The sequence below is a fragment of the Dermacentor silvarum genome, chromosome 2 (assembly GCF_013339745.2).
Source record: "Dermacentor silvarum isolate Dsil-2018 chromosome 2, BIME_Dsil_1.4, whole genome shotgun sequence".
NCBI lineage: Eukaryota > Metazoa > Arthropoda > Arachnida > Ixodida > Ixodidae > Dermacentor > Dermacentor silvarum.
Genome location: NC_051155.1, coordinates 166,235,425 through 166,247,426, shown reverse-complemented (window position 1 = coordinate 166,247,426; position 12,002 = coordinate 166,235,425). Strand labels below are relative to the sequence as shown.

Below are 12,002 nucleotides of genomic sequence, written 5' to 3'. Positions count from 1 at the left end.
TTTGTGATAAAGGGGCTGGAAGGCAAGGATCAGAAAAGTCTAAGAGGAGTTGTGTTGAGGGCAGGCAATCGCTCAGTTATTACCTTCTCCCTTTTCCTACTTACAATCTGGCAACAAAATTCAAAAAGTAGCTGTCCTTGGCCTTCTGGTTTAAAGGGAGCCTAAAGAGAAATGTTGAATTAAACTGTAATGGTAAATTACACTTCTGAAATACCAAGAACATGTCCTGCCGAAACTGAAGTCCTGGAAAACGAAACAAAAAAAAGATTTAAAAATGCACGGCGCATGAAGCTCCCATGAAAATGCAAGACGCATGAAGCTCCCACGCCAGCTCTCTATCTAGACACTGTGAGATTTGAGCAGTGTCTGCTCAAGATTAATAGTTTAGCAATAGACAAGAATATTGCATTCTAAATAAACGAGACTCAGCCAAATGAGTTTATATAATTTTCTTCTCAACAAAAACAGCACAAGTGCGACAATCCATCAAAATACATGGCATCACAGTAACATGCCAGCACTGCAGCGCAGGTGCAAAATTCAAAAAGAGCAACCTTGGTGTTCATTTGCTCCACAAATAACCCTTGCCGTATGAACCCAGAACAAGTCTTGAAAAATACTTCACCAGACTGAATTAACTTAGCACTGCTTTCAATCATTGGACTGTGAATTTCCCCTCCAAAAACCCCTAAAAGGAGGTGAGGAAGCATTTCATTCTAAAAAAGAAATGAAAATAGGGAGGAGAAATGAAGAGGAGAAATGTATTAATGCACATGGATTCTTGGCCTAAACCCCTTAGTAGGTACGCACCATATAACCATCATGAGGCATGCATGTACGTACACCAGACCAGAGTCAGATATTAGCCCCACAACACCAAGAACTCTATGCAATATTCTCCTGTGGGGAGCCATGGATGATGCTGTGTTGGAAGCTTAGCTGCCACATCAAGTACTTCCTCACTTTTTGAAATTAATGTATTTAGATCACAAAAAGGGCACATAATTTTTTTTATCATTGCATTTCTATTATTTGTCAATAAAATTTACAGTAACAGTGACCGAAAAACTTTTACTTGTGAGCTGTAATTTTTCTGCACATGTGAAGGGCAGGTAGTGCACAAACTTGCTTAGTTTCCAACCTATAATCCCCTACACCTATTCCCACATAAATCTGCTGCAGTAACCTTTTAAGCAAAGAGTTTCTTGAATACCTTCCCGGGTTCGGTGTGGCTGGCTGCTGTCACTCCTGGGTCAGTCAGTATCTCTACGGATATATTTGTAGACACATATATAAGAAGGTGCTGTCTTGCACAATTGGCCAGTACCAGACAGAGTGTCATGTGGCACCAGGTATACCGCAAACCAAGGCAGCCTGGGGCAGCAGGTGATGTACATGAAGATGTGAGCTTAAATACCAACATGTCTTCGTCGTCAATCCATTGTCATTACTTCATCACCCACATTCCGTTGTGATCATTCCTTGTCATGCCGTCATCATCATTCCTTCACTCTGTTGTAATCACTGCGTTGTAATTTCGTCGGTATCATGACGCCGTCATCACGTCGCCAATATCATTCCGTCACCATCATACCGTTGTTGTCATACCACCATCGTGACACTGCCGTAATCATGCCATCCCCATTCCATTATCATCATGCCGTTGTCGTCATACAGTCATCGTGATGCTGTCTTGATCCTTCCATTGTCGTCATTCCATCAACATTATCCCATTGTTTGTCATGCCATTGTCATCATACTACTGTCGTCAAGCCATCGTCACACCATTGCAGTCATTCCAGAACTGTCATCCCATTGTCGTCATGCCATCGTTGTCATCATTCCATTATTATCATGCCATCATTTCATCGTCTTCATACAGTTGTCACCTTGCCCTTGTGGTCATGCCGCTGTCGTCATGCCAATCACAGTCATTTCATCGTTGTCATTTCATCGTCTCACACCGTGCATCCACCTGATTTGGTGTTTGGATTTCAACATAGCTTGTGAGCGGTGTAGAGCATAAACATAAAAATTGCATTATGTCAAGGTTGTGACCCTTGTTGTGGATAAACATAAACATTGCATGAGACTGCACCTTGTACAGGAAAAATTGTACATATGGCATTAGTTGCATAGCATTTAATTAACACTTGACTAAAGCCTTGCTTCACATAGATTCCAGCATGTGCGTTGCATCTGCATAATTTATTTTTTTTTCATTGATTCTATATCAGCTCATTATATAATATCTGTCATGTGAAAGAGTCATTTGCTTGCCATTCCAAAATCATGCTACCTTTCCAACAAACGAGACACATGTGTTCACTGGAAACAATAGTTCTACAATGTGTGAAGCTTCAACATATTACTTCTGTCCTACAAAAAACCTAAAAAAATGTTGGATCATAGCCTTTTAACCCCAGTTTTATGGCATCAGTTAATTATATCTACAAAAATTAAAGCACACTTATATCAATGTAATGTGGATTCAAACGAAGTAAAGAAAGAAAGCTGCAGTCGCATTCGCCAGATTGATTCTTTCAGCATTTGTTTAACAAGACACCCATGCCAACAACTTCTTTATGTGGGAAACTCACCATGTCATGCACATTATGTCATTATCAAAAGAAAACATTTACTCGTTTTTGAGACAAAGCATTTGGACCAACGCTCTGTAAAAGTGTTTCTCTTAGCAAGTCTCCTGCAGAAACAAGCAAAATGTTGCACGAATTATAAGTAACGGATCAAGGGCAACGAAGTAAATATTAATAATGAAAAAATAAAGTAGGCACAGCCACATTTATGCTCTTCCATGCTGCACAAGGTGTAAATGCCCTGTCAGAAAAGCTATGTTTTCCACCAGTCATTAGCTATTTAAAATTTACGCAAAGAACAACTACTACAAATATGCATGACTTTGCAGCCAAAGTATTGTTACGTAGTAGTTTGTGCCGTTATGGAAAGACGTGAGGAGAAGAGGAAGGGAAGATGATGTGACGCTGGCATCGATCAGTGGTATCTCTCGCCCTGTGGCATAGAGCTGCGCATTCTCCCTGTATATATATATATATATATATATATATCCCCTGTATATATCCTTCCCCGTAATATTTGGTGGAGGTGCTGACAATATTTTGCGAGGCGACCACGTCATGGACATTCACAGCTGCTGAATTCCACGGTATTTTGGAGCCTCGGGTGTCGGGTTGAGATCTGTTTTGTGGCAAAGGGCTCACAGAATATACATCTTGCATTCACACTCCTGCAGCTACAACATAGTCCACTACAAGGGAAGACCTAGTTTGCGGGGATGCGCGACTCTCACGCGTCTCCTGTAATCCGGCTTCACCGCGTGGCTAAGTGCCGGCGGTGGTCGCGGTGGTTGCGGCGCATTGTGAGAGATGGCGCGAGTGTGGCGATGCTAACGCCACTGAACGGCGTGTCACTTGGGAGAAAAAGGTCAAAGGCGCTTCCTCTTTGCCTTGGGATCGGCGACCAACACGCACTGAACGCTTCGCGCGTGCGCCGGCCCACTTCACGGGACCGTCTCGCGAGGATAAGAGCAGGGGCGCGATCTTGTACGCGTTCCAAAATGGAACAGAGGCGTTCGGTTCCATCGAGCCGCACACGATTGGTCAATTTGAACGTCGCGGTTGAAATTGACCAATCGTGTGCGGCTCGATGGAACGAACGCCTCCGTTCCATTTTGGAACGCGTACAAGATCGCGCCTCAGGACACCGGTATGGACGAACACGGATCTTTCGAACGCGCCACCGTTCACGTGACTGTACACGTGAACGACTAGGCGATGGTGTCATAGCATGGGGCGAACATATTCGCTCGCTATCCGGTCGCGGCGAGTCGGACTTCCTTGATTTGTCACGCGCCCATGTGAATGTTCTATTGGTAAAAATTCGGCTAGCGTGTATTAGTGTATGAAACATGCAATAAATGCTCTTTTTGATTGTTTGCACTACTGTGTTGTCGTTCATTTGTCCCAAGAGCACGTGTGAGACCCCACAAGTTCACCCTTAGTTAATGACTGCAGCCTGAGCTATGAATAAGTTAAAAAAATAAATCTGGGGTTTAACGTCCCACAACTGCACAGTGGATTATCAGGGATGCCATAGCGGAAAGCTCCAGATTAATTTCGACCACCTAGGGTTTTTATCGTGCGCCTAAATCTAAGTACACAAGCATTTTTTTTAATTTTTTTTTTTTCATGTTACTCCAATCGAAGTGTGGCTGCGTGACTAGCAATCGAACCTGCAACCTTGTGCTCAGCAGCAGAGCACCATAGCCACAGAGCCACCCCTGCGGGCAGCTAAGCTATGATGTGAAGGCTTACAGGCTATATACTCGTATACACAGATGCCAGCCTGAAGGTTCATACGAGAGCCTCTTTAAGAATTAAGGCCCAACCACATGGAAAAAGTTTCCAACGTATTTTCAGTGGCGGCTGGTTTTCATGCTTTGCTAGCCACTTCGGGTGTCGGCACTGTCAGCTGGCATGGGCAGACTTCAATGAGTGAGTGTCGCCCCCAGTGTTGCATTGTTTTTGACGAACACGTCAGCCTGTGCCAACGCCAAAAATCCATTAGCAACTTTTTCCTTGAGATTGGGGCTTAATGTTGGAGAACTGTTGGTGTTATATTCGCTTTATTACAGTTTGTGTTCCTTTTAAGAGTGGACCTTGCTATTCATTCTTGATCATTAATGCCCATTTATTGCAAATAACCTTGTTTTAGTTTATTTTCTAGGCCACCAAGCACGAACTTTGTATATTGAAAGTGTACCTCACTCAAAACTCAGTTTAACTGCACTAAAATGAAAATTCAGGCTAGCTGGTCATGCATAATAGGTAAATCACAGTGCATTAGACAAGGGACGATCACAGAAATTAGACATTAAATTATGCAAGTGTTCTGGCCATTATTCCAGAGGTTGCCTATAATGCATTTGAAGAGAGTACATGAAAGAAGTTTGAACCAAAACATATAATATAGCTTGAATACACAGATCATGCAATGTCTACAACATGTACAGCTAAGCAAGAAAATAAGTTCATGACTTTCAAATTTCCTTGTGCAAAATTTTCGCATTCCCTTAAGGTCCTTAGAATTTTGAAATTGCAAGGCTTGTGCAATGAAATAAGTTTTACCAGTAGTCATAAAGAATTTAAGCCACAGCATCCGAAATTTATCATGCAGACCTGGTTCTGTAAAATCACAGCATTTTCCGCAATGGTTTCATGCACAAGGCTGCCAAGTGCATTACTGCAGGATGGCATTTTAAATCACTTATTTTTGTACTGATGGTTCGTACAAGCATTTTCAAAACCACACAGAAACTTGGTGCTGAACTTTCTATATATAGGTAAAGTTCACAGTAAGTTCATGCACCTTCCAGCTATCTCACAACTTCCTGCACGCCTTACCAATTAAAACATTTACAAGCCAAAGCGAGACGCATTGTATGGGCTACATAATTCTGAACATCATAGTGAATGTTAATGATCTAGATATTTCCGCATATCACAGTCAATTTTATACCTCCCAGCAGCCTTAAGTTGCAACAAATTGCACCAACTAGATAAGCAGCATTAGGTAAACAAATGTAGCTACAGTAAACTGATGATACAATTAACACTTACCAGTACTGTGGAAATCGGAGTGTGATAAGTGTCAAATGGAATATCAATTAATTTCAGCCACAGATTTTGAAACATTTCTCGAAACTGGTATTAAACACATGATTTTCTCTAAAGTGATATTAGCTTGGTTTTAGTTACACAATTGGGATGTGTTCTCCAACGTGATCAATTACTAGCCCAACTTGTTGCTGGGCAAATTGGTACATCTTAATGACAGTGTGAAGGGTGCAAACACATGCACATGCTACCTATAGTGTTGGCAAAAAAAAGGTGAAAGCCAGACAAAATGCCAACGTCTGCTGGGATTAAACATTTACGGGTGCAGAATGCATAAGACCTAGCTCAGCAGACAAAATCAGCTACACCACAAATTAAACGTAGGTCCAATCCGAAGCCTGATTAATGCTAAAGGAAGGGCCTACTGCACAAGAAATGAAGTCTAGCATAACTTGTTGCTGGTTGAGTCGGTGCGTCTTAATGACAGCATGAAGGGTGCAAGCACATGCACATGTAACCTATAGTGTATACAGAACAGGTTTTCACTTTTTTTGGGTACACTATAAGTTGCATGTGTATGTGGTTGCAACCTTCATGCTGTGATTAATTACTAAGTTAAATTTGGTATTTAATGTAACATAACTACGCAATTTTTCCGGCAAGTAATGTCCACATCTTCAAATAATCCAGGTGATGTAACAGAATTGCGATGTCTACCACTAGAGATCTTTCATGAGTATTTACATTAAAATAGATAACCTGATATAGGTAGGTGCAAACAGCGTTGTAAGCATTGTAAAAGTGGGGTAAGAAAAGAAAGGAAAAGAAAACAACAGAAAGATATGCTAACTGTGAAGCTACAGAAGTGGAAAATCATCATCCAGATAAAAATAGTTGCACTCAGCGTCACCATAGCTGCGAGATGAGACTATGCAACCAACCCTTTTGAGTTATCAGTCACTATGATAAGGATAGTTTGACATCCGCCCCAGGCAGGCCAGGATGGCTGTTTTGTTGACGACAGACACATGGATGGAATTACCAAGCCATCTTTCTTTTCAGCTGCTACTCAAAACTCTGAGCAGTAGTGAACAATTATTGGCTAAAAGAGATTTAAATTATTCCAGGTGCCACACCTCTTGTGGAAGATTAACTCTATAGGTTTGGGTTCTGGATAATAAATGCACTGCATGACTGATGCATAAGTAAGTGCCAGCAAAAATGAATTCTATGTGGCTGAATTTTGCATGAGAATGTCATGAATGATTAACAATATAATTACATTTTACATACTCTAGGTCAAAAGTAATGTTGCAATGATACAATCCACTGTTAAAACCTACGCAGTGCAAAATGGTATGGGAAAGCCTCACCTTTTAAGTTAAAGGAATAAAAGGCAGAAAAAAATGATCATAAAGAAAAAAAAAATAGGAATGTCGATTCTGACACGCATATTGCTGAAACACACATACAGTACTGTCTGTATTTGGTCTAAAATAATAATAAATGCTTTAAAGAACAACTACACTATGCTGCAAATGAAAATGTGACCCTGCTAGAAACATACAAAAGTAACAAGAAACCTCATTATTATGAACAAACTGTCTGTCTTTGGTCTAACATAATAATAAATGCTTTAAAAAACAACTACACTATGCTGCAAATGAAAATGTGACCCTGCTAGAAACATACAAAAGTAACAAGAAACCTCATTATTATGAACAAACTGACCGGATGTCAGGTAATTGCATTAAATTTTTTTTTTTAAGTGATAAAAAAATTTCCGCTGATCAAGAGCCAGAGAGAGAAGCCAGACAACCCCCATACTAAAAATATAACAGGTGTTCCCTATACCATTAAGGAGTCAAAGAAAAATATAGGAGTTTCAAATATTAATGATACCGTAAAATGACACTAGCATTAAGCTACAAAAAGAACCCATCCAGATATGTCTGATAGAAACCTTTGCCGTCGAATAAAAATTCTTCTTAGTATGTAAATCAAACCTGACGATATTGTCTTTTCCGGGGCAGTCTTTCTACCATATGAGCTACCAGATGGTAGGGCAAGAGCAAATTTATCAAAAACTTGGAACATAAAATATGCAAATAAGTCCTGCAGAATTGCGCAAGCCAATTTTTTCTCCACCTCGTGCATTTCCGTAGAACTCATTTGCTTATTGGCTGTCTTTCGAGTGCTTGTACTCGCAGCTAAAAAAAACCTGACCAAGTTTCTAAGAACGGCATCCATATATGTTCACAAAAACTGCCAAATCGAGTAAAAGCTATGACAGTTGTTTTTAGACAGCCAACAGCAATTGCTTGACTGAGTAGCCAACTATGAGTAGACCCAGGAATAACCATGAGCAACTCAGTGGGCCACAGTTTTACCACCCGTGCCTTCTCACAGCTCTATTACTGCACACATTCACTAGTCGGAAAAAGCAGTATACCTCATTTAGTGTACCGAGACAACAAAATGGAGGGTAGAGGCAACTCACCACAGTCCTCAGGCTCATCTGAGCCGTCCGCACAATCTGGGGAGTAGTCGCATTTCCACTGCTTTGGTATGCAGCCTTGCCCATCGGCACAAGCAAACTGAGTATCCGGACATTTCACTGCAGGCAGCAGAGACAGCAAAAATGAAGGCCTTTTCAGATGCCATATAAAGACTCAGAAAAGTCCTCTGCCTTAGAAATAACTTGTTCTGCAACTAGAGTGCTCAATGAACATTGAAGCAAGCTTTCATGGCTGACATTGCTTTTGCACCAGAGTAAACTTTGATTGAGCTGCCGTCCGGCTTCCCATTTTGTCCCTGCAATGTATGTTATGTCTGATGCATATCTTGGTGCTTTCCTTGGTTTACTGTTCGCTTCTTTGCTGTCTGCAAGGAAAATGGTTTTCTGTCGCCTACTCTACAATCACTTAACCTGAAGAAGCATTCCTGCAATCCTTCATTTTATATTTTTCTCTCTCTCTCTCTCTTGGTACCTAGAGTTGCAAGAAGGTATGCCAGTATCCACAACGCTACTTCTATTTTATAAATAACACACATTTTACCCATTTGAAAAAATGATAAGGATGTGAATGCCTAACTGACCAAGAAGTAGTCCCTCGATTCCTGAATGAAGCTAGTTCAGCAGTAAACTATCCAAACATTAGGTTAGATATTGTAATTTGGTGTAGAAATGAATATGGTACCAGCCAGAGCAATGAGCAGGATGATACTGGCGGGCTTTGCACACAAACTGTCAGCCATCACATTGACTATAGTGAAATAAAACGAACACTCGCCAATGGAAATACATGCAATGGAAAATAAAACTTGACGTTTCGACTCATCTTCACACTCAACTCCTCATCTTCAACTCATCTTCAAACGCTTTATCAGAACACCACGAAAACACAGGTCACTGCATAGACTGGGAATCAGCATCCATAATCGCCACAGAGAAGAAACTGCCTGCAAGACTAATGCTTGAATCGCTGCACATTTAGACGACGCAACATGCGATAAACAGGACACGTGGGAATCTGCCAGAAATCTACACACACGCACTACGCCATCTATCCCATATTTAAACAAGAGCGACCGCGTTTGCTTTTATTGTGATCAAGGGTCCCGTACGGGACTCGAAACGTCAAGTTTTATTTTCCAATACATGTATTTCCGTTGTCGAGTGTTCATTTTATTTCACTATGCTCATTCCTCGCCAGACAGGTTTCCGTTGAACTCTGGATCACATCACATTGACTATGTGCTTCTAAGTAGCCTGTAAATACACTGCTTTGCATACTTCCTGCATTTGCTTCATCTCTTCGTACAACAGAACACTAATATAACATTGTTTTACAATTAAATATCACTATTAAAATATTCTTGCAAAAAAGAAATGGAGCAACCAACAAATTGCTGCGCAGCATGAAACTGATTAACACCAAATATTTCTGGCTTGTCTATTCAAACAACTCTGCTATTGCTTCAAAAATCACAATTTTCGTTAATTCTTCTGACCTACTTCAGGTGTTATGTGATGCTGCTCTTAAAAGAGAAACTAATACAATATTTGTATAACACGGTCCCCGAGAAAGTGCAACTAGCTTTGCCTATTTTTTGTCATGTAACATCACACAGCTGAAAAACTGATCCAGCATTTGAGTGAAATAAATGACGTATCAAACGTAGATGTTACTGATTGTTGTGCCAGGAGCATTAATGGGCTGTCGTGCTTGAGCAAAGTTTCACTGAAGCACACTGAGTGCTGCTCCTCGTGCACTTGAGTGGCGATGACGCGATAGGAGCAGCGTGTTAACCCGCTATTCCTATCGCTTTAGCAAGACATCGAGGAGACGCGCGTGAAAGAGATAAATCTCTTGAGTTATTGATCGACTCGGGCTTTATAAATTGTACTCCCCGTAAAGAAAAAAAGCTGCGTTCATGGGTGCGAATTAAAGTCGGTGGCAGCGGATAGCGTCGAACGGCCTCGATCGATGCTGCAGCTACAAACATTCTCATGGACTCAGGCGAACAGCGCTTCTACATCCCGCCTCCGCAGTGCTACGAATACGGTCGCCGATGGCGCAAACGTAGTCAGATGCGCGAATGCGCCATGTCACTATCTGTCAAAAACTTGGGCGAAAATCGTGGCACGGCGAAGGACGACGGGTTGTCCGCGCGAACCGCTTCCCTGCTGAGCGTAGGAGCACTTGATCCCGATCGAATGACCGAAGAAAACACGTGAAGGGAAACGACCTCGCCAATAATAACAGGGAGCGGATACTTGACCGAACGAGACACCAGCGGGAGACGAGACCGTGGCGCTCATGGAATGACAACCACATGGGCGCAACCAATTCCGAGATAAGCTAATGAGTCACAATTCGCGCGGGTGTTAATTATCACCCCCCCCCCCCCCCCACCCCCCCAAGATACACACGGCTTCACGTCCTCCTCTCTCCAAAGCGTTTCTCCTACTCTCCCGTGCCCGTCGACGGCAATCTTACAAGCGCCGAGTTGAGTGTTTAAACAGCGCTCTACGACCACAGGATGCAACAGCACCGTGATAAGACAGCCAAACTGTGTACGCAAAGGGGCGCCGTCGAAAGAAAAACATCTCCCTTGCGTGCGTTTACATACTGGGGCTTTCCCTCTCTGACAGTCAGCTGCACGGGAAAAAGCGTCTGTTGTCTCGAAGTCGTGCTCAGCGCGATATTTCGCGCGTTCAATCAACCTGAGCGATGAAGCACCCTCGTGGGGAGTCAAAACAGAATTCTGTACCAACCTCGCGTCGTTTCCGTCGTTGGATCAGCTGTCAGGGCGACTGTGAACACCGTAAGGAGTACCACGGCGCTAGCCAAGGCAGTGGCAGCAGCCATCGGCGTTGGCTTCGGCATCACAAGAAGTTTTCGCGCACAGATCATGCAGTTTTTCGAGGCATGATTCCCGCGCCACCTTCACGAGCACACCAAATGCGCACAGTAGGTGCACCACGTGTGCACGAAATTGCAGCAAACTACGTCTTCCACTACGGTGCTGCTGCCTCTGCTGTCACGCTGCTCGCGAGCGACACAGCGCAAGTTACACTGGAGTGCGCTAGGCCTAAATCTGTTAAAAAACGCCGCGCTCTGCAGCGCCAGCCAGCGCTCGAGAAAACAACTAAACGATGCACTCCCTCCTCACGCGGTCCGCGGTCTCTGCGAACCGTTGCAGCAAACTGCGCGCCAAGGGACTGATATATGTGCGCTGGCGCAGACTTGCAATTGCCACGAAACAGCAATTTTATCGTTGGGCTCGCATGTGCTTCATGTAGGATGCGTATAGCGGCACCTTACCGACCTATATCACTCCTCATTAGCACTTGGAAGATGATGCACGCACATCAGTCATGCGCGTGACATATAACCTTGGAGAGTCTCGTGCACCCCGCCGAGGATGCTGCAACTCTCTTCCGTGAACTTTCGCCGACTAATTGCTTTGCTTGAAACCGCCTGCAGAGCCAAAACAACAGCCGCATGACGTACACGCTGCCGCGTGTTCTTCGGCTTAAACGCATACAGTGGTTTTCACTAATGCGTGCTGTATGCACCCATCGGAGAATTTACACGTTAATTTATTGCTCTTTAGCCTGCATATCGTACTGCATACATGCGTATAAAATTGACGGCATCTATTCATGTACGCCGCCGCCGGTAACAATAAGAGACGAAACTTTTTTTTTTTTCGTTATAGGAGAACTGTTCGTTATGTTGGATATGTGGACCATCAATACAGATTTTCAGAGCATATGTCGTTATCCCTCTAGTTCACAGATTAATGAAGTCTAAATAAATATATGTAAAGGCAGATTTA

The 12,002-nt window shown here is 42.7% G+C and overlaps 1 protein-coding gene across 1 annotated transcript in view; it reads right to left on the bottom strand.

The window, feature by feature from the left end:
• Positions 1–11,457, bottom strand: part of LOC119442044 (prolow-density lipoprotein receptor-related protein 1-like) — a 219,829-nt gene extending 208,372 nt beyond the window's left edge. Inside the window, 2 exon segments of the mRNA XM_049662961.1 lie at positions 8,155–8,271; positions 10,936–11,457. Coding sequence (XP_049518918.1) covers positions 8,155–8,271; positions 10,936–11,029 — 211 coding nt within the window. The 5' untranslated portion in view covers positions 11,030–11,457.
• Positions 11,458–12,002: the final 545 nt, after the last annotated feature.